We start from the raw sequence: 22,703 nt of genomic DNA, 5'->3' as shown, positions 1-22,703 counted from the left end.
AAATAAACAATTAATCAAATAAAATGATCTGTGCAAATTTTATATGACCCCCTGTTCAGGTTTAGTCTGCACTGCAGGTGTTGTTGCACCAAAAAGCCCCTTTACTACATTTCCCAGAAGGCAGCGCGTCGCCCTTTAAGCCCCGCCCACTGTTATCCATAGCCTTCGGTTTTTATCGCCTTTCTGTTTTGCTGTGATTGCCTGGGTCTCAGCCGAGCTATGTGATCCGGTCCGGGGACACACCTCGTCCTGCGACGCAGCTGCCTGTTCTCGTCGTCTTCATTAGCGCCGCAGGACACAAGGGACTAAATAATAATTATAATAATTAAAAAAGCTGCATGTTATCGTCGCTCTGCTTCGGGGCTGGAGGATTTCAGCTGGCTTCCCCGTGCCTGAGAGAGCCCGGTTAGGAAGCGCCTTCCCTTCCCAACCCCCTCCACCCTCTCTCCCCGGGAGAACTGAGGGACCGACGTCGTGGCCGGGGCTGTTCACGTCCACGGGAGCTGGCTTCTCCGCCTTCGACGCGGGGCTTCGCGGCCGTGCGACCGCGCTCCGGGTGGTTTGTGTGAAGCCGAAGAGGATGTTTGCTGCGGCGGGCCGAGCTGCGGACGGACCGGGGATGCCCTCAGGCTAACGGCGCTAACGTCTCCGGACCGCGGCTACAGCTAGCATATCGGCGGTCTGAAGAACAACGCAGCATTCACAGCTGTTGTTTTTAGGACGCTTCAGTTTAATTTATTTCCTCTATATTGTTATTTACGAGAACGGACAGCCAAGGAAAACATGAAAAATAGAGGCTAGCTAAGCAACTATCATCCACTCCGTGACACAGAGACTGAAGGTACTGTTTACAAATGATGCACTCACCTTAAAATATACAGACAGTTCAATGAAGTTGTCTCCTATCGACTTATTTAACAGAGCCTAACCAAGCATGATAACTAATTAGTGACGAGACAGAGTTGGAGGACGTGATAAGGTTTTCATCGCATCATATTAGACCCCTGTTGTTATTAAAGCAGCCTGTCCGCCATGATGGAGGGAAACGTCCAGCAGCAGAGAACCCCTTTAACCCCCTTAGCCCGGGAGCTAACCAGGGTCTTCAGCAACTACAACAAGCACTCCGTCCAGCTGAAGAAGAACCTGAAGGAAACCAAGTTGTTCTTTCGGGAGATAAGTCAGAACTACAGCAACGCCACTGCCTCCACAATAAGCTCGGATTCAGCCTCCCTGGAGACAGGTAAGCTTTGAACCCATACCATGAACTCCCGCCTCAGCAGTCGGGTTCGACCTTTTGTGGCCTGAAGTAAAGCGGAGAGTTCGCCGAGTGATTACTTCTGTAACTGGCAGGCTGAAAAAAGAGAGAAAAAAGTCCATTCATTAGAGTCATGGAAGGAGATTAAAGCCCCTCTGAAATGCATGAGCAGACTAAGTGCACCAAATATGCTGAGATTTCTGCACCGGCTTGTTGAAATGCTGAGGTTGTTGCCTTAAGTTTCGTGTCCCAGTTGCTGCATTCGTGCCACAGCAATATGCCTGTTCCACCAAACATTTCGTATTCACCGTGTGATACGAACACATGCTGTGAAACAATAATCAAATGATCGATTTGATGCTGGCTTTCCTTGGAACGAACCAGCAGTTGTACCAATTTGCAGCTTTAGTTTCACAATTGGAGAAAGGGTCCATATTTCCAGCTTTTAGACCATCTTTGATTAGGTTCAGATGATGCCTAATCTGGACTGGACTCACGCACGAGCTGCCTCTATTTTATAAGTGCAGTTACACAATAATGAGATCATTTTTATCTTTTAAGTCTTAAATCTGGCCATCTATCTGTCTATAATGAAGAAATGATTAGACCTGTCTCCGTCCAGCAATAAGGTTGCAGGATCTCTTCCCAGCCTGGGGCCTTCCTGGGTGGAGGTTTTATGTTCTTGCTGTGCACACGTGGGTTTACACCGTGTGCTGTGGTTTCCTCCCACAGACCAAAAACATGCACGTTAGGTTAGTTGGTAACTCTAAAATTGTCCCCTTGGTGTGAGTGAGAGCGTGAATGGTTGTTTGTCTCCGTGTGTCCCTGATAAGATGGACTTGCGACCTGTCCAGGGTGTCCCCCCCCGCCTCTTGCACAGTGATGGCTGGAGATGGGCACCAGCTCCCCGCGACCTGGACAGGAGAAGTGGTTAAAGAAAATGGATGGATGAAAACAAAGGCATTTTTTATACGTTGTGGCACCAAACCATCTTAGACCGCATCATGACGGAGCTCTTCTCAGCTCCGGCCTCCGAAGGTTTGAGTATTACCTGTGTCAGCACCACCCAGGCTCCTGTCCTCTGTGCTCAGCAAACCTCCACCCCAGAACGAACAGTAGCTCAACTACAACGTGGTCATTTAGTGCACGTTACTTTACAATTTGAATTTTAGTTTTCAGTCATGGGCCTGTTAGAAATAATAAAAAACAACTACATTTCTGCAGTTTGAGTTTCTGAGTCAGGAGCTATAAACCAGCATCAGGCTCATAACCTACACTTAAAAAGTACATTATTAAAACAATATTTAAAATGGCATTTTATTGCATTTACTTAAGTAGAATAAAGGTTTTGTGAATCCCAATCAGTGTTTTAAATTGCCTTTACTGTCTATAGTAAACATAAAAATGTTTGGAATGGAACATGCAGTGGAATCAATGAAATGTCCTTTTTCTGTACTCTGGACTTTATTTTAAAGAATCTACCCTCAGTAGGATGTCCATTTAATATTGTTGTATTTTTATTTTTTTAATCTCCACTACAGCATGGCTTCTTTGGTCTCCCATTCCAGGTGGTGCCACCTGACACTAATATTTACTACTTTTTTGTCGTGATCATGTTGAGACGCTGCAGACAGACAATTTCTCGCATAAATCTCACATTTCTAGTTTGTGCAAACCGACTGGATATTAGGTGCACGACTTATCAGAACACAAGCGTGTTAATTAGCTGCACGCTGCTTGGATCCGCAGATCGCTTTGACCCCTGAGCTCATCTGGTATCGTTCCAAAACGACGTTCAGGCCCGTATCGTAGACTCACTCAGATTATTGCTGACTCTATGCCCATCTTTAGTCTTTGGTTTGAAATACGTCACAAGTTATCATGCAGGGTAAACACAAACACAGACAGGGGGGCTGAGTGTTTGTCGCTGCAGCTTCACACACACTGCGTCGTTCTGTCAAAAGTAGACAACGAATCGAGGAGGGGGTTCATGTTGAGCAGAACCGTTTCAAATCTGGTTTTTCACCTTGAGTTGGTCTGAGGGGATGTGATGCTGAAAAATCTGTGAAATCGTCCTTTTTTTAACTTAAACTCCAGGTCTTTACTGTGTAAAAGAGAATCAATTACAGATTTGACAAGACAAAGTACTTTTTAATTAACCTTTTAATAGGCTGTTAAGATGCAAACAAGCAGTGAAATTAATTCGGATCCTACTTTTCTCATCTGAAGGATAATCCAGTCCAGATTTGATCAGTCTAAGTCGTAAAGTAGGTGTTTTTCTGTGACCCAATTTATGGTTTGTAGGTACAAAAATAAATAAATAGAAGAAATGGCCCTTTTTTTTCACTGGCTGAAGTGAAATCTTTAAACCATATGCCAACTCTAGTGTCGTCAGACATCTGTGGTGGGCTCATCTGGACAGAAAAGCGAACCTGCGGTTCATTTTGTTTGGCGTCGTTTTGTGTGTTTGGCTTTTGGTGGAGGTTATGAACAGCTCAGCGCCTCTTAACAGGCTTTGAGGAAACTGTTTTGGTGTCAAACAGATGTGGTGTATGAAGGAGGCAACTGTTTCCTCCTTTTTTTTTTGGTTATAAAACTGTTTTAGTGTCCCAGAGGGTTCTGCGTGATTCTGCACGAGTGAAGCTGAACTGATTCTTCCAGATGTTGGAGTTTGATTTACTTCAAGGAATGATGACAGACTAAATATTTTGTTTGTTTTTTCTGTTTCGATAAGTGATATACGCTTGTAGGGGTCCCAATAAGTCCAACTCATGTACATTTTTTGTCTTAAATCTTTCCACAGTTCAGCTCAGCTGCATTTCTTTTCCAAGCCATGAGGAAGAGTTCCTACGTAACACTGTCGGTGCTGCCCCGTACATCCTGGTTCTGGGTCAGGACTGCGCCGCCCGCTACCAGCTGCTCAACTGCCTTCTGGGGGAGCGGCTGCTGCCGCTGGGCCCAGCGGCCGGAGAGGCGTGCCAGGGAGCCCAGGGGCTCATCTGCAAGAGGCGGAAGCTGTACTTCACCTACGGGAGACAGACCGGGCTCAGCCTGGCTCTGCCCGGTCAGTACGAGCTGGTGCATCAGCTGGCCGCCAACCGAGGCCGCTGGGATACGGTACCGCGGGAGGACCTGGAGATCCACGAGGAGTGCGAGGACCCGGCCCACAGGCTGGCAGAGCTGGAAATCACTCTGCATCACCCCATGCTGCAGGTAGGCACAAACCTTTACAGACTCGACCAAACGCAGGCGAAGATGACAGTTCTTGGTATTTACTTGGTCTATGATCCTCAGCGTCCTCTGAGCCCGCTCTGTGATTTAACGTGAACGAGTTGCTGTCGTTCCTAATCTCTTCCACTTTGTTATAATCCCAGTAACAGTCGACTGTGGAATATTTCATCTCGACTGGATTTATTGCGCAGGTGGTCTCCTATCACGATACCAGGCTGAAACTCACTGAGCTCCTGAGAGCGACCCATTCTTTCACAGATGGCTGTAGAAGCAGTCTGCATGCCCAGGTGCTTGATTTTATACACCTGTGGTCACGGAGGTGATTGAAACACCTGAATTTAGGGATTTAGAATTTTTTTTTTTAATTTGTAATATGAAACATCTTTGTTTCTGGAGCAAATTATGGTGAACTTTACATCCTAATTTCTAATTTCATATTTAGTTTTATTTTTCTGTGTTTTTTGGGGGGAGGTGGTTCTTCCTCCATCTACTAAAGAAAATAATAATATTTTGTTCATTTTGTCTTTCACTGTAGTACATTTTTGCTCACGTGGCTCTGCTCAGAGCAGTAGATTACAGAGCAGAGAGGATTATTTCCTGGGTTATTGTTTTTTTTTTTAAACATTTTCTCTGCTGGACTTGCGCTGCTGTTTAGGAATTCACTCTTCGGGCCTTTTTTTTAAAATCAGACTTACGGTCCAAGCTGTGAGGACAAAAGAAGAAACGTTGGACAAGATAAGCCAGCGTGACCTGAAAAAGTCCCAGTGTCCTCCTGGAGTTGGGCGGTTTGTCACGGTGCGAGGACCGCGGCTGTTACCGTCATGTGGGGCGCTTGGAAATTGGCCTGTAATCATTTAGAGCGAGGCCGTTCAGCGGGCATCACGCAGTCCGAGAAACTGAGCTGATGTCTGCCTCGGGGCGGCCCGCCCGTCCTGCCTCCCCTTACGTAATGCCGCTGGTCTGGTGCGATTCACATGACTGGGTCGTGTAAAAGAGAGAAAAAAAAGAAAAAGATCTCAAACCCATGGCTGTGATACGGTTGTCATGGTTACGGGTAAATTGTAGGACACCGACATCATAAAACTTATTTTTTTCATGGCCTAAATCAAGATTTTTGTGTTGGCGCACCCAGTACAGAAGGGTTGCTTAGAAAGTTATTAATCAATCATTGTTTTGCTTTTTAGAAATCAGTTTTCATCACATCACGATCACAAGTATCAAAGAGGTCTTCAGGTTCATGTTTTTAAATCCTCAGCAGTGGCTTTGAGGTGCACAAGCTCTTTCCTTCATCGGAAAGGATTTACACTTTTTACTTTATTATCGCCGACAACCAAAAGGCGATAATAAAGTTTTTGTTTGTGTGCGTCTTTGTTTGTCTGCCTGTTAGCGAAACATCTCCCGAACCCCTGGACTTGTCTTAATGAAACTCTCAGCAAGCATTCGTTGGTTGCACATCTACAACTGATCAACGTTTGGAGTCGGCCTGATTAAAAATGGCCGCTGCAGATAATCAAACTCGGCAGACACAAAGATGGCCGCAACTCAGCCAGTTTTACAGATACTGAGCTAAAATGTGGTATGGAAGTAGCTGAGAGTCCTCTCCGTTAAAGATTAAACACTGTTTAAAACATTACCTGCGAGAGTCAAAGCTGTGTGTCTGTTAGCAAAATATCTCATGAACCTGAGGATGGATTTTAATAAAACTCTGAGCAATTATTGGATGTGCATCTGCAGCTGTTTAACTTTTGGAGTCAACCGCCACAGCTAATTAACTTTAGCTAACACGAAGCGGTGACCAACTTGATCAGTTTTACAGATATTGAGCTAAAACTCGGTGTGGTGGTAGCTGAGAGTCATCCCCATCTTGTCCTCTGAGCTGAACAGATCAAGCAAGATGTTTGTTTAAGACTTTTGCTCACAAGGCAGCAGTCGATACGCATTTCTTCAAAAAAAAGAAGGTAGTTTTGTTTAGATTTAGTGATTGAATTATCAGTCTTTGTCACAGATAAGGACAGTGCTCTGATTTTTTTTTCTGAGCCTGTTTGTTTCTTTAACTCTACCTGATGGAAATGATCCTCTCCTGTTAGCTGGATGCAGAACGCGGGTCGCTCAGAGCTGAAGTGGCGAGCTGCTGGGCTTCGTGTTCCTGCTGAATGACGAAGGCCGAGCTGTGTTAACGGGGCGATAAGTAGAGCCACAGAATCTCTCCACTCGCTGTGGTATTCACACTGTTCTGTTATAATCACAGCGCCGTGCTTTGGAGGCCTCCTCATGACAACTAATTAGTTTTTTTTTTCTTCATCCTGGAGTTTACCACTGCCTTTAAACTCGGTTAGCTATGAAGGCACGAAGGGGCCAAACCTACCACCGGGTTTCTAAAATCCTGTTTACGTTACGCCGCTCCACTTTGTGTTAACAAAGAGCTGTGATGTTAACAGTAACCCTTCAAATGTGCCGATAAAGATCATTTATCTTCTCCGTGTTGTTAACGCCATGCTTTAAAAGCTGAACCCACAGAGCCACCTCCTCAGACTTCATGTCGAAGGGTTGTTGTTGGAAAACAGGCTGCATGAATTCAAACGCCGCTGCGCTGAATTTGATTGGTCATGAACGAATGTTTGCAGGCCATCTTTGTTCCAAAGAGACTGCTCAGGCGGACTTGCTTCTTGGAGACAGGACTGACTGTCTCCTTTGTTCGGATGTTGGTCATTTCTGCCTCTTGTCGCTGGCTCTTTTCCCTCTCAGGCTATTTATGGATTAACTTTCGTTGATGTTGTTGTTTATAGGGGTTAAGAAAATTTATTCGCATATGGCAAATTTTTTTAAAAATCTTTTTTATTTTTATCAGACGTTCCCAGGGCCACCACAAATATTTATGTGATCAGAAATAGAAGTGGCATGTGATGAGTGTGGATGTTTTCATTTTTTATTTTCTTGAAATGGTTCCTTAGCAGCTGTTTATAACAGGAGCTACAGTTGGCGATCAAAACACGCTCGCTTAACTCTGAAGGGTTCGGGTCGTATCTCTCCGGGTCGCAACGTTTGGCGACTGGCTGCTGAACGGCGTCTCTAAAACGTCTCGGAGAGCTCGCCGGGGGTTCTCGGTTTCGCCGGTTTGAACGTATCAGAGAAATTGGCGGATTTTGTCTTGAAATAGTTGCAAAGTTTATCACAAGGGACAGAGTTTATCTGAGTAAAGCAGGAAAACTTTGTTCTTCCTGACCTCAAGATTTCACAAGTAATAGAAACATGTTAGAGTCAAAGCACGGATCATTTCTAATCCACCAGAAATGTTGACATTATAGAAAATAATTACACTATTTGCTCTTAATCATACAGACAAAGTGTTTATCTTGGAGGAAACTTTATTAAAATAATAACTCAGGTGTACTTTCTCATCAGTGTTTCTTTTAGACGTTTAGGGCCGTAGCTTTGAGTGTTTTCTGTCAGAGCGCTGCTGGGATGCCCGACGACGATCCTTTGACTATTTTGAGAGTTTTGTCTCGTATTTATTTATTTATTTATTTATTGAACATATTCAATGCTCAAGCGAGCCTCTGCGACTCGAGCCGTGAAACTGAAAACCCACAGACATTTGAGGACATTTTGTTGACTCAGCCCAGTGGATCCTACCTTCAGGAAGCATTTAGTAAATGAATCCAGTGGGTGGATTTATGAACAAGGTTATCATTTTCAGTAACTGGTTTCTGTGTTTTATGTTTGAGTGATCATTTTTAGGCGTTTTTGAATTTACATTTCTTATTTGCTCCGTCTCCTTTGCTGCTGCAGCATGACAGACGTCTCCGCTGAGGGACAAATAAAGGATTATTCTCTTCTGTCTTAATAATTTTGACTAATTGTGACTCGTTTAGCAGTGATGCGTGTTTGAAATGAGTATTATATTTCTGAGGTTTGTGGTTTTTGTTGTCAGGAGGCGAAGGTGAGGGTGGTGCCCTGTTCGAGTGTCCAGCCCATAGAAGAGGCCCTGGAAGACTGCGCTCACAACGTGATCCCTGTCGTCCTCTACGCCATCAACCAGGACTCGCTGACCTCGGAGCAGGTGGCCGAGCTCCGGAAGGTCAAAGAGATGCTCTCCTTTCCCATCTGCTTCATTCGCGTCCCCGACGCCACGCCGGTGGCTTCTCCGGAACCCGGCCGCCGGGCGGAGAAGGACAGGGAGAAAAGCTCCTTGCACAAGCAGCTGCTCTCGCTCGGTTTCCTAAACAACCACATGGGCAGCTGTTCCTGCGGCGCCCCCACGCAGGCCCCCACCCCGGGCGCCAAGCCCCAGAGCATGCTGGGCGAATCGTTCGAAAGACTGCACCGGCTGCTGGTTCCGTTTGCCCGCCAGGTGCTCCAAAACCAACAGGTGGAGGCTGCCAACCTGCTCAACGGGCTTCATTGTCGATGTCTAGATCTTTTCATCAACCAGGTCAGGAGATGATGCACGATGTGTTTGGCGTGACGCTTGCTGCCAACTCTGCTCGGATCGGCCGGTTCCCTGCGCTTCGATTCAGAAACACTAACAGAGCTTTGCCGTCTTTGCCTCTCCTCCCTGCAGGCCTTCGACATGCAGAGGGACTTGCAGATAACCCCCCGCAGGCTGGAGTACACCCGTGAGAAAGAGGGTGACCTCTTCAACTCCCTGATGGCCATCGCCAACCGAAAACAGGAGGAGATGAAGGAGATGATCGTGGAGACCCTCAGCAGCATGAAAGAGCAGCTGCTGGAGGACGCCGCTAACTTAGAGTTTAAAGGTTGGTGTGCAAACGCTCGGGACAAAAGCCACAGGCAGGATTGCAATCGTATGTTTTTTTTTAAAAAAAAAAAAAGTTTTTTCTTCCGATCTTTCAGTCGTGGAAGTGACGTACGGTTGGAAAACTAAGATTCTTTTTTCTGTGAAGTTCACCTGTCAGTACCTTTAAATATTTCAGCTAAAACTAAGACTGAGCAGGGTTTCTGCAGGACAAAGATAAAAGATTTAATAAGAAGGACTTTTCTCTTATTTATGTCTTCCTATAAGAGGATAACTAACTCTGGCACACAGACGGCAGCGGACTGATTCTGTTCATTTATTCATCTGTTGGGTTTATATTTGTGAGTTTTGCCCGTTTGATGGCAGCCGGTTCTTCACTGACCACAGATTCCCAGTTTCTCGAGTTACTTGAGGCCATTTTCAAGCTTCGTATTGATCCGAGGGGACAGAACTTGCTGGATTTTGCGACACGTCCACAAAGTTTCTCTCTGTCTGCCTCGGCTGTTGAGTTGCGTAGATGAGAGGAGAGGAAAAACCCTTTCATCGACCGCTGCGATCAATACTCCGGAGAATGTCCGAGAAGCAGGTTATCTGGAGTGACTCTCTGAGGTGAAACACGCTTTGGTCTGTTTTACCGTCATCGGTGAATAAAACCAAACAAATGCAGTTCTCTACAGTTGCTGATTGATTACCTTATCAGATCAGCTTAAATGACCTCATCCAGCCCCTGAAACGCAGCTTTGACAGAGAATCTGCAGCTTAAATGAGTTATTTGACTTGTTTTAATCTGTTCACGCCGCCATGAAAGTCTGTGTTCATGTCTCTGTTTGCAGTATATATTCTGTACCTTATGAACCACTGGACAGATTTTAATGAAACTCTCAGGAAAGTAATCATTAGATGTACGTCCGCAACTCATTAACTTTTAGAGCCGGCACGATTCAAGATGGCCTCCACAGCTAATCAACCTCCCAGACACAAACATGGCTCTAACTTGGTCAGTTTTACAGATACAGAGCTAAAATTTGGTGTGGTAGTAGCTGAGAGTCGTCCCCTCAGGGCGCTAACTCGACATCTTAGTTTGAAACTTTGGCAGGCTAGGCGGTGGGCGATATGCATTTCTTCAAGAAGGGCTACTTTTTTAAACTTTACCTCCTGGATTTAAAGACCAAATGGAGACCAGTAAAATGACTTCATTGTTTGCTGATCCAGATCTCGTTATATTTACCCTGTAAAGTAATAAATTATTAATAAATCAAACGGTCTGACACAGTAATCCGGTCTGAGCGCTGAATCGTGGCACGCCTGACTTTAAACCTCTGGGAGATGTTTGTCGGTTTGTGGTGACGTTTAGGTTTTCTGTGAGGTCGTTTTGGAGCAGCAGATGTTTTCTGCTGAAGGTCCAACTCAAAGAAAGTAAAAACCGTCTGTGGTCAGCAAGGCTAGAAAATCACTTAATAAAACCCTCAAATTTACTTCATCTTATTTATATTCTTTCATCATAATCACTTTATTGTGCTGAAAACTCTCCGCTCGGCGTATCAGAACATTTTGTTCTTCTGATGAGCAGCTCATGACATCTGTCATGTTTCCTCCACTAACTGGTCCCACATGCCGCGTATTATCCTACAGGCCTGTCTCTTTATCTGCAGACATCATCGTAACGACGAACGGCGAGCCCGTTACGTCAAAGGAAATAAAGTCCTGCATCCACCTGATCCAGGAGCTGATAGTGGTGCGCTTGAATCAGGCGGTGGCGAACAAGCTGATCAGCTCTGTGGACTATCTGAGGGAGAGTTTCGTGGGAACGCTGGAGCGTTGTCTCAGCAGTCTGGAGAAGTCGAACATGGACTCATCTGTTCACATCACTTCGAATCATCTCAAACAGGTGGGAGGAGGCTTGTGGCCAAAGAACTTACTGATTGTAGCTCTTAAGAAGTGAGAATGCCCTTAAATGATAAAATGATGTCATATTTTAAGATCAAAGGTGCTATTAGGAGCTTTAATCCACAGTCTGGACAAATGTTTTTGTCAAAATGATAAAATGGGATCAGACTGGTCAAAGACGATCATCATAAAAGATTAATTAAATAAATTAAGGCAACTTCAGGCAGCGCATTAACCTCACATAGTTGTGACAATTAAATTTAATATGTTTGGGCTCTGCAGCTTATTTTTTTTTCTCATTTGTCGCAGTTATTAAATGCTGCCTATCACGTGGAGGTCACCTTTCACTCTGGGTCTTCTGTCACGAGATTCGTCTGGGAACAAATCAAACAGGTCAGGTTGGAGAAACGACGCCACGGAGACGCGCGGCGATCAATGAAGTGCGAATGGGCCGTAACACAGCCTCTATCCCACAGATAATCCACAGGATAACGTTTGTAAACCCTCCTGCCATCACTCCGGAGTGGAAGCGGAAAGTCGCCCAGGATGCGATAGAAAGCCTCAGCGCTGCCAAACTGGCCCGAAGCATCTGCTCCCAGTTCAGAACCCGACTGAACAGCTCCCACGAGGCCTTCGCCTTGTCTCTACGCCAGGTTACAATGAAATTCTTCTTCTTTTGTTGGTTTCCTATTGAGCTTTTTTAGACTCCACCATCTACATCAGGCTGTTAACTTCTTTACCGTGTTTTCTCCGGATTATAAGGCGCGTTTAAAAGCCTTCAATTTATTTTAAAAAATGACAGTGCGCCTTATAATCCGGAGTTCCTTATATATGAAAGAAGTTGTAATGTTTTAGTACGACTTTGGGAAACGACAAAGCCGCACCGCTCGCAGCATTAAGGCTCAATTATAGTCGTAGACGGCTCCTGAGCGAGCGGTGGAGGCGTTTATACTTGCAGTATCTTCCATGACTTTTGAACCGTTTGATTATCTTTGTGATCTCTCATAGAGGGATCATATAAATGCTGATACAGGCGAACCAGGTCCACTAGAGCAGCAAAATCATCTATTTTGAATGGAGCGTGGCGAAGTTACAAAAATTGATGCGCCTTATAGTCAGGTGCACTTTATAAATGACAAAAGTTTGAAAATAGACCGTTCATTGACAGTGAGCCTTATAGTGCAGAAAATATGGTAGCTTTATTTAGTTCTTTAGATACACTCTGACTGACAGTGTGAGTTAGGAGTGCGTGTGGGCGGAGCTTAAATATCGAGGGTCCAGACCCATGTCTGTAGTGCTCAGACTCTGGTTCCAAAAATACAACGAGGCATAAAAAACTGGACATTTTGCCTTCAGATTTGGACAGTGGAAGTTAATGTTGCCGCTTCGTCCATCTTTATTCATGTTGACGACATAAACCTGACTACACAGGTTCAACTTTTCAGCTTCATCTTGTAGTCAGTTTTTGAGTTTCTGCAGTACAGATGCAGGTAGAAACTCCTCTCTGTTTCTCTTTCTGTTTTACCAAAAAAAGGCAAACACATTCCTGTGCAGGTTTGCGTCTACTGTGGAGCGTGCCGCTGCTTGCGAGTTTGAGAACGGCACGCATAAACGTTGTTTCTGAAGTTTGGCTTTGTTGTGGTGAGCAAACCTGAACTTTGACTCTGATTTCCGGTTCTTCCTGTTGTCTTTAAATGTGCAGCAACTGACGGGTTGCAAACACTGGGAGGTGACAGTGCTGCTGGTACGCCTGGTGTCGTGTCAGTTTGCGCTGGTGTGATTTTACATAAAGGGCTAGTTTCAGAAAGACTCTACTGTAGCCGTGATTTCCTGTGAGTGTTTGCACTTTTTGCATCAGAGCCTTCCGGCGACATCTGGGTCTAAAGTTTGCACCGCTCAAAGTTCAGGAAACCAGCTCCTTTTCTTCTTTCACCTCTTTGCTTTCAAAGCGCAGTCATGCAACAATACTGCTGCATCACTCCAACAAAACCCCGAAAAACTGGTTCCAGTCAGATTGTTTTAATGATAACAATCACATGACAGAGCGGACCGCATCGCCGCCTCCATCTTCACACCCCTTTAATCCTGTACTCGAGATGCTGTAACACAAATACAGCATTAAACTGTGACAGTCGTATAGAGGAAGCAACGTCTGATGATACAGTTTCTGTGGATATAATTAAACTGATTCCATTTAGTTACTAATAAGTCACGTCGCCTCGGCGCAATCAAGCGAAGGGTTTCAGAGTCTGGTCGGAGCTGTCAGGATAACAAACAGAGCTTATATAGATGTGTATACATCAGAGATAAAGACTCTTTTCTGTGTTATCTCCGTGTGGTGTTATAAAGGAGAGGTTGTGCAAGAAAAGAAATTCAAAGTATGTCGTGAATTCAAAGCCGTGAGTCCAAACATTTGAAAAGGCGCCTGTCAGAAAACCCCAACAGTGTAAAATATTTACACTTTCAAATCTGGGTCAGATCTACGGATACTGAAGATCTTTGTTTCAGACAAACGATAACATGAGAGACTCTTTCTGCCTGCAAAGCTGCCGTTTCCCTTCAGATTTTCACATAAATGGATTAATTTGAGACGTTTTTTTGGACTCTGAGTAATCGGATGGTTTCTTTTTACATTTGCAGCCACAGAACATTTTTCTTTAATAAATAAAACTGTGATCATATGGCTGCTTTTACGCTACAACGAGCACGAGTTGGTCTTTTATTTCACACTGAATCGCTCGTCGGAGGAGAACAGAAAACCAGCCTGAGAAGAAGACTGTTTATTGATTTAAATAGGTTTGTTTTTTCTCATCTCATAAAATGATGAATTCCTCTCAGACTGATGGGTTTTATGTCCCCCTCACATCTTCAGACGTGAAAAAAAAAACAGACAGCAGAGTAAAAAATGTCCACGCGGCCGTAGGGCGTCCGTTTCCCGTCGCGCTCTGGAGGCGGATCGAGGAGCGACTCTGGGTAGATCGGGACCTTTGCAACGATCGGTCTGACGGATGACGGCGTCGTGACGGAGGTCGAGCCTGCAGACCCTGAGAGCGTCCCGATTCTGCAGCGTTCTGTTTGGAAACAAAACTCCTTTACGTTCAGAAAGAGAAAAATGGTCAAACTCAAACATGAGCAACAGTTACAGTAATAAAAACAACAGGGCTTTAAAACGTGTATCTCATATATGTTTAAAATTTGTGTTTCTTTATAAAATAGACCGATCCGTGTAAAGAGAAAACCTTATCTTGGATTTTTCTTTTAACCAAAAAAAATGACTCATCGAAAACTAAACTTGCCGAGTAATCTCGATGCCAAACATGAAGAGTTGTGACACGTGTTGGTTTCTGCAGCTGGAGGAGGGCCACACGGGGCGTCTGGAGCGGACCGAGGACCTGTGGCTGCGCGTGAGGAAGGACCACGCCCCTCGGCTGGCTCGCCTGTCGCTGGAGAGCCGCTCCCTGAGGGACGTGCTGCTGCACGGTGAGTCACTGCCAAAAACCTGGCGCCGTTCGCCCGCAGCCAACGAGTAAAAGCTGAAATCAAATTGGTCACTTCAAAACTCCAATTAGGTTCATTAAAGTCGTCTGCTGCTTTAAGATAAAGTGAAGCTTTTTGTTTTCGTTTGGTTCCTTCAGACGTAAAACTTTTACCTTCTTCATCTGTTTGTCAGGGTCAGAATTATTCTGATCATCAAACCTGAACCGGTTCTTCCCGCTTGGCGTGACTGTTTCTGTTTCCTCCCAGGCAAGCCAAAGCTGGGGAAGGAGCTGGGTCGGGGTCAGTACGGGGTGGTGTACCTGTGTGACAGCTGGGGAGGACATTACCCCTGCGCCCTGAAGTCCGTGGTTCCTCCTGATGATAAGCACTGGAACGACTTGGCTTTGGAGTTTCACTACACCAGGTGAGCCAGCGGAGAAGCCCTCCCTGACACAGCAGCAGAAACAATGACGTGACGGTTTTTGGAAGCAGCTGCAGAGATTTGTTTTTTTTGTTATTGTTGCTGGAGATGAACGTCTTGTTGCAGAAGCCCCGCCCACGTCAGAGGGGGAAATCCCTTCGATTGTTGACACTTCCTGTCCGTGTCGGTTCAGTTTGCTGCGAGCGTCTCATTAAAGCTCAAAGTGTGCCACAAAATGTTCAGGGACTTTCTAGAACCACGCAGAGACAGAAAGAGTCACTTCAGGGTAGCAAAGTGTTTGTGATTCACCCTAGTTTTCTCTGCATCAGATCTCTGCCCAGACACGAGCGGCTGGTGGACCTGCACGGCTCCGTGATCGATCACACCTACGGAGACGGCTCCAGCATCGCTGTGCTGCTCATCATGGAGCGGCTGCATCGAGACCTCTACACGGGGCTGAAGGTGGCTTCAGTTAGACAAAAAAACCCACCCGACTCGTTCTCTAACAGAACAGCCGGACCGTCCTGCTCACTGTTCTGTCCCGTTCCTCTCTGCCAGGCCGGCTTAACGCTCAAGGAGAGGCTCCAGATCGCTCTGGACGTGGTGGAGGGGATCCGCTTCCTGCACAGTCAGGGTCTCGTGCACAGAGACATAAAACTGAAAAACGTTCTGGTAGGTCCAGACCAACGTATCCCCCCTTTTAGAACCGTGTGTGGGTAGAAACAAAGATCCAAAGCAACAGCTTAAACATGCATTTTTCCTGCTGACCATCAGGGGGCGACATTTGTCCTTTTATAAAATTTCTTTATTATAGAAGAAGAGAAAACAAACTGCTCATTAGATTCATCCCAGTTAACACCTTCTCTGTTCATTTCTGTTTTTGTAAAATTTGCATGAAAGGTTCACAGTTAGGATGAAATGGATTTAAACTTCAGTTTTAAAAATTTACACTCAACATAAATACCCAGTTTTTAATGTAAGACAGCTTTTTAGGTAGAGTTGGACCTCATAAACCAAAAAATAGACTTTGTTTTTGATCAGTTTGTCTAAAGAAATAAAAAAATACAGATTTCAAAAATGAATAAAAGCTGATTTTAGGTTAAAATGTGTAAGTTGTACAAATCAAATATTCATCTCAGGAGGTTTAAATGATTAAAACCATCACTTATACCAAAAACGTGACATATTTACATCTTTAAGCTCACTAATATGCAACACAAAGCACCTTTCTGCTGTTCCTTGTTTGTGTTTGCTCCTCTTCAGTTGGACAAGCAGAACCGAGCGAAGATCACGGACCTGGGCTTCTGTAAACCCGAGGCCATGATGTCCGGCAGCATCGTGGGAACTCCCATCCACATGGCTCCAGAGCTGTTTACAGGTCGGGATCTCTGATGGGGTCAAACCGTTCAATCTGCCTGAAAGTCTTTCAAAATAAAAGCCTTCAGCCTAATTGAGTTTGAGTGCAGCAGAACAAACTTCCTCATATTATTTTTTTTTTCCCCTCGACAGGAAAATACGATAACTCTGTTGACGTTTACGCCTTCGGGATCCTGTTCTGGTACCTCTGCACCGGTTCAGTGAAACTCCCAGAAGCCTTCGAGAAATGCTCCAGCAAGGACCAGCTCTGGAATAACGTTAAAAAAGGTAAGACGTTTGTCCTCAAAAACAAGCGTGAGCGGGCCGAGACTCATGGATAAGATTTGATTTTCTCTTGTGTCACATAGACAAAAAGTTATGGTTTTTATGACTAAAGTGTAAAAAAAGGAGCTGTTTGACGCGAACGATTCTGCTTACAAGAAGCCCCAGAATGATTCAGTCGAAGCTGTTTAATGCAGGATTGCTTCCCTTTTCCACTCAGCTGGAGTTTTGTTAAATTTCCCACCAGAATCCCGACGTACCGGTTTAAACGAAACCCATAAATCTCACAGCGACGCAGATCGTAGTTTACGCTGCCACCAGTCTGACAGGAATCACACAATCAGAAGGGAAATCCACCCAATTTAAACTAAAAACGTAAAACTCTGTACCTGGAAGCATCGTGTCCTTGTAGCTGAAGGTGGGTTGTAGGCGTGACGACATAAACCGGTGGAGTTACGCGTAAATACGTCCTCTTTTTGGCTGCAGTTTGACAGAAAAGATGTTTTATAAAGGTTTTCTTCAGAGGATTCCTCAGGTGAGCAGCAGCAGGATGGTCTGAACCAAACAGAAGCAGGTCCGTCGCTGTAGGTTAAAACCTTTAGACCACGTGTGTCAAACTCGAGGCCCACGGGCCAGAGCCGGCCCTCGGTGACATATTATCTGGCCCGCAAGATACTATTTAAGTTTTATTGGACGCGGCCCTCTAGTTTGGGACAAACTGAGTCTAGATAGCTTCATAAAGAGCAACAGGGAGCATTGAACTCTTGTGGATAAACCTACAGCCAAGAAACGATACCAGAAATCTGACTTCAGGCCATCATGAACTCATTGTTAGGAGCTGAATGAACGGATTTCTGTTGATGGCGGTTTTAGCCGATTTAAAGGAGAAGGTTAATGACGTCTTCTTAAGTTTGATCCACTTCTTTGTTCATTAAAGTATTTTTCTTCTAAATTCTATAGAATATGAAACTTGAAAAGGGTATTTAATACTTCTATATGAATGATTTGACACACTCCATCTAAAATCAGGGTTAATTCGTGTATTTTTCAATAAATATGGATGGCTATTGGCCCCTGGCTTGGATCAAGTTTGTAATTTGACAGCCCTGCTTGAAACTAAAGCGGCTGGGTGAGGCGTCGGCGCCTTTCTGCGGCGGTTCCTGTGCCACGCCCCCCCTCAGTTTTGTCCTCCGTCCCTCTCAGGTTCCAGGCCAGAGCGGCAGCCCACCTTCGACGAGGACTGCTGGCAGCTGATGGAGGCGTGCTGGAACGGCGACCCGTCCCTCAGGCCGCTGCTCGGCATCGTGCAGCCCATCCTGCAGAGCATCATGGAGCGTCTGTGTGGCCGCGGCTCGGAGGAGAGGAGCGGCGGCCTGGAGGACTCGAACTGAAAGGCGACCAGCGGCGCCGCTCGGTCCGTCCTTGTTGGGTTTGCTTTGATTCACGCGGGCGGGGCTGAGAGACACCAGGCGTGTGTTTTATTGTTTGTCGCTTTGTTTACTTGTATACAAACTCCACACTATGCTTTCCTGGTAGCTGCAGGGCTAATCGCTACTTTGTCGTCGAGTTGTTACTAGAAGCAAATTGTTTTAAAGAGTAGTGCATTCTCAGTATTATAAAAAAAATATAAATATATAAGATTAATTTTAGATTGTATTTAAACATGTCTGTGTGTATTCAAAACATCTTTTTTAATAAAATGATCTGTTACAACAAAATAGTTGTCGTGAACATGATTAAATCATTACTGAGGAATGACGACAACCATTTCTTGACCTTTGACCTTCAAACCAGGACTTCTGCCTGCTCTCAACAGTATTTCACCTCCTTTTTATTTGGTTTGATGGGATTAATCAGGTTTTTGCTAAAAGAAAACTGTCAAATTTAGAAAGAAAACATTTTTACTCCCCAGTTGCTCATCGCTGATCTGAACTGCAGATTTTTATGAATAAGATTTAAAAAACAAACACCCGTACTGATGAATGTTTTGGAAATGACTATTGAAACAAATCCTGTTTGTTTTGTATTTTCAGCTGCAGCAGGATGAGGGAGGACGGTCAGTCAGGTTTACTACTGTCCAAGTTTTTACTGTTTTTAGGTTTAAAAGACAAATTTATGAAGTAATTGTTAATATTCATGAGCAAGTTTAATTAAAGGTTCAGACTGCTCCATTGTTTCATTGAATAAAATTGAGAAGTTCAAGTTTAAAACTTTTGCACAGTCCTACATCTCTTCAAACAGGTTTAAGGAGGAAAGCTGTTCGATTTCTCTCTGAACGAAAAGCCGTAAAGCCGATTTGGTACAAAACAGTTTAATCGGTAAAAACAGGAGCGGCAGAGTAAAAGAGACAACCGTTCATTCGTTTGGACATCAGTGTTAAAACACCATGACTGACTTATGGGATGTTTTTTTTACACAATAAAAAATAAAATGGCATCAGCAAAACGTCACCTCAGTCGCAGACGGCATCGGCTCCTGTTCACATTTAAAGAGGTGTTCGGACTCATTTCCAGGCCACTCTGTACAGTAAAAAATGATTTACAGCTCGAATAAAATTACAGCAGGGGTTCGTTTCTTTTTACAAAAGACAGATCTGCTTCTAGTCTATTAGTCCCCGAACTCGGGTGTTTCTCTCCCTCAGAGGTGATGATGAAAGACGAGAGCTTCTGTGAGATATTAGGAGTCTACCTTCGACCGGCTGGCAAACCAGCGCGCGGCGACGGGGCGGAGCTTAGTCCAGGCCGGACGAGTCCCGGCGTCCGCGGACGGAAAACCCCCGGACCCGTGACATCACTCAACGACCCGAGCCCGTCCTCCTCGAGCGGACAAACGGTCACGCACAAATAAAATCAAAACAGACAAACAAACAAAAATGGAAATTTCCCTGAACGTTTGGAATGAGTCTCCCCAAAAACACGACAAAAAAACAAAAACAAAAAACAAATATAAATCCTGAAACAAACAAAAAAAAATCTGGGCAGTAGATTAAAAAAAACAAACAAAACAAAAAGTGCATTTCTTCAAGTATGTAAACAAAACAATTTCTTTAAAGGGAGACTTGTTCTGTGTGACTCCTGAAGTTTGGCACACACACTTCGTTCAGCCGACACACACACACACACACACTCCTTCAGAGGACGACGAACTCCTTCTGATGTCCTGTTGACGTCTGGTGCTCCTTGTTGGCGGTGTAGAGGGGAGGGGGAGGAGGAGGAGGAGGAGGAAGAGGAGGCTCTATGACCTGCAAAGACACACCCCTCCGTCAGCAAGGTCACATGGAGGTGCTGCAGTGGCTGCTGGGAAAAAAGGGGGGATGTGAGGAAGATGAGGCAGAGGAGGAGATGAAGGCAGCCCAACACAAGAAGGAAAAATTAAGTGATGGAGAAACACACAGGGAGGTGTGTGTGTGTGTGTATGTGTGTGTGTGATCAGAGCTTCATGGGATAAAACTGAAAAACAAAAATCTATGATTGTTTTTGAAGAGAGGAAAGAGGCAAAAAGACTTGATTAGTATCTAAAAAAAACCCTGAAAACTGAGATTTGTGTAAAAATGAGTCCATAAAACGTCATCTAAAGATCCGTCGAGTAAAAACAAATCTTCCTGATCTACCTTCAGAGTTTTCTAACAGCTACGTCTTCAGAAACAACTCCTTCAAATCCAGTCCTTTTGAGTTCCTTTGACACTGACCCATTTGCCGTAGCGCCAGGAAACCCCTTCGTATAACAACTCATTATGAAGCTGGGGGATAAATTTAGGGCTGGAATTCCCGGTGACATCATTCTAGACCAATAAAGAGGCACTCAGGATGCTACCAGGTGATAAACAAACTATTGCATCAGAGAATCAGAAAATAATCAATCAGTCCTGACAAATGTCTCATCGTGACTCGTTTTGCCAGCAGGAGTCACATATAAAGATAATATTATATATAAATATGTTTTTGGAGACAAGGAGCTCTAATAAGAGCTAAAAATGTACGATTTTCTTTACATTTCCAGCTGGACTCAAACGATAAATTTCCTGCAGATCAAACCGACTTGGGACAAATTCAGAGCTGCGGGTTTAAAACGAAACGAGAATCTGAGTGGAAAACGGAGGTCAACCGGTGTTTATGGACTCTCTGGAGACATGTGGCTGGAATGAGACGAGCGATGAACGCATCGATCACTGAGGACAGGACGGACCGTGACCCCCACTTCCCCCGTGTCTGAACCTGAGCTCATACTCACTCTGAGCCCGACGAGTCCCCGTCCACCGTTCCCGCCTTGACGCTCAGCGCCATGCCGTTCAGCCGATCGGGCAGGCCCGGTTTGGCCGGGCCGGCTCGGCTCTCGCTGGAGGAGGACCCCTGCGGGGACGCCGCGCCGGGGGCGTGTTCACTCAGCTCGCTGTGGAGGCGGTGGAGACTGTTCCTCTCCACGATAGGCGAGAGCTGCTTCTTCTTTAGGATCCCTGGAAGGAACAAACGCAGGATGTTTGGCTGCATTGGGACATTTCGAAGGCCAGCTGGGTTAAAAACAGAAGTTTTTGTTAACCTTTGTGAGGATGGGAGCTGAGGTTTGGTAGCGCAGGCAGCAGCATCGTGACGGACTCCGGCGATCTGTCGTCTTGTAACGAACGAACGCTCCGCCCGAGGACTGGCTCTGCAGCCTCCGTCCTCCCTCTGTCTCCACCTGCAGGCTCGCTGTCACCAGCCCCTGCCGGGTGGTCTCCAGGCCAGAGCAGCTTCCCCGGACTGTTGTCTGAAAGACGGACGAGGAGAGGACGTCAGGTCACTGCTGCTTCGATCGCACCAAAATAAACACGAACCCGAAGCATTTGTGAACACATCTGACCCTCGACAGCATCAGTCACAGCTGATGTGTGTTCGAATGCATCTAATGATTACTTTTCATTTTAAAGCAGCTCATTAAAGGAGAACGGTCCAGGAGTTCCTGTAATGCCAGAATCTGCCACCGGGTGGCGTCAATCCTCCAGGTTGACAAAAACCAAACTTCAATTCAGATTTCTGAAAGTTTGTTTCATTATTTGAATGATTTTCGCCTCACAGGTTGTTTGGACGCTAGAGATCTAGTTTTATTATCACCCGCCTCCAAAAGGTGGACGCTGTCTGTTAGCAAAATATCTCATGACACATTTAAAATGGCTGCCACAGCTAGCTGATCCTAACAGACACAAAAATGTCTCTAATTCAGTCAGTTTTACTAACATTATGCTGAAGTTTGGTGTGGTAGTAGCTGAGAGTCATTTACACAGCGAGCTAACCATCGTCTGCTGGAGTTGTCTGTCTGTTAGCAAAATATCTCTTGAACTGATGGACAGATTTGAACGAAACTCGCAGAAATCCATCACTGGATGTACGTCTGCACCTGATTAACATTCGGAGTCAATTCATTTCAAGATGGCCGCCATAGCTTATCGGCATCAGCCAACACAAAAACAGCTGCGACTCGGTCAGTTTTACAGACACAGAGGTAAAATTTGGTGCGGTAGTAGCCGAGTCACTAACAACCCGCACTCTGAGCGTGACATCCCACGATAATGTGTGAGATTTTTATTTCCAAAACAAGTTCATTATTTCTCCACTCGAGTCGATTTTAATCTAAAACTCTGGCCTGAAAGGCGTCGGCGGGTGATATGCATCCCGTCAAGGAATAACAGGCCGGTGATCCTGCATGCATCTGTACCGTGCGGCTGGGGTCGCTTCACGCCGTTGGACGCCAGGTTTTCCCAGCACTCCTCCAGCGGGAGGGGCCCCTCCTCGTCCTCGCTGTCCGACGAGTGCGTGGAGGCGTAGGAGCCGCTCTGATCGTCCTCCAGGGACAGGTCGCTGTCCGAGTCGCTGTCGTGATCTGCAGACAGACAGCGGCAGAGTTAGACCGGGGAGTCGGGTGTGAAGCGGGCGAACAGCGGGCGGCGGCGGCGGTACCGTCCACGTGCTCCTTTGTTTCGTGGAAGAGTGACGTGTGGTCGTTCAGAGCGATGTGCGCCTGGCTGGTATTCAGTCCGTCGTCCCTGAGCGAGCGGAGAACACAGG

At 45.5% G+C, this 22,703-nt stretch overlaps 2 protein-coding genes across 3 annotated transcripts in view; one reads left to right on the top strand and one right to left on the bottom strand.

The window, feature by feature from the left end:
- Positions 1–155: 155 nt before the first annotated feature.
- On the top strand, positions 156–18,383 carry dstyk (dual serine/threonine and tyrosine protein kinase). Of its 2 annotated transcripts, none has more exons than XM_017415961.3 (15): positions 156–841; positions 1,023–1,240; positions 4,059–4,468; positions 8,418–8,918; positions 9,048–9,243; positions 10,895–11,130; positions 11,439–11,522; positions 11,606–11,782; positions 14,480–14,609; positions 14,874–15,030; positions 15,357–15,489; positions 15,586–15,699; positions 16,291–16,405; positions 16,537–16,671; positions 17,869–18,383. In XM_017415961.3, the coding sequence occupies exons 2-15, from the start codon at positions 1,033–1,035 to the stop codon at positions 18,054–18,056; spliced, it is 2,784 nt and encodes a 927-aa protein (XP_017271450.1). In that variant the 5' UTR covers positions 156–841; positions 1,023–1,032; the 3' UTR covers positions 18,057–18,383. The 2 variants fall into 2 exon arrangements, with proteins under 2 accessions (XP_017271450.1, XP_024861586.1); XM_025005818.2 differs by having other exon boundaries at positions 1,020–1,240.
- Positions 18,384–18,960: 577 nt separating this feature from the next.
- The window catches only part of celsr2 (cadherin, EGF LAG seven-pass G-type receptor 2), a 63,210-nt gene continuing 59,467 nt past the window's right edge, over positions 18,961–22,703 (bottom strand). The window contains 5 exon segments of the mRNA XM_017415933.2: positions 18,961–19,961; positions 20,896–21,118; positions 21,202–21,408; positions 22,354–22,518; positions 22,596–22,681. Coding sequence (XP_017271422.2) covers positions 19,937–19,961; positions 20,896–21,118; positions 21,202–21,408; positions 22,354–22,518; positions 22,596–22,681 — 706 coding nt within the window. The 3' untranslated portion in view covers positions 18,961–19,936.

This window comes from Kryptolebias marmoratus, linkage group LG4, assembly GCF_001649575.2.
Source record: "Kryptolebias marmoratus isolate JLee-2015 linkage group LG4, ASM164957v2, whole genome shotgun sequence".
Taxonomy (NCBI): domain Eukaryota; kingdom Metazoa; phylum Chordata; class Actinopteri; order Cyprinodontiformes; family Rivulidae; genus Kryptolebias; species Kryptolebias marmoratus.
The sequence above is the reverse complement of the archived record's forward strand: the minus strand, read 5'-3'. Positions and strand labels throughout refer to the sequence as shown.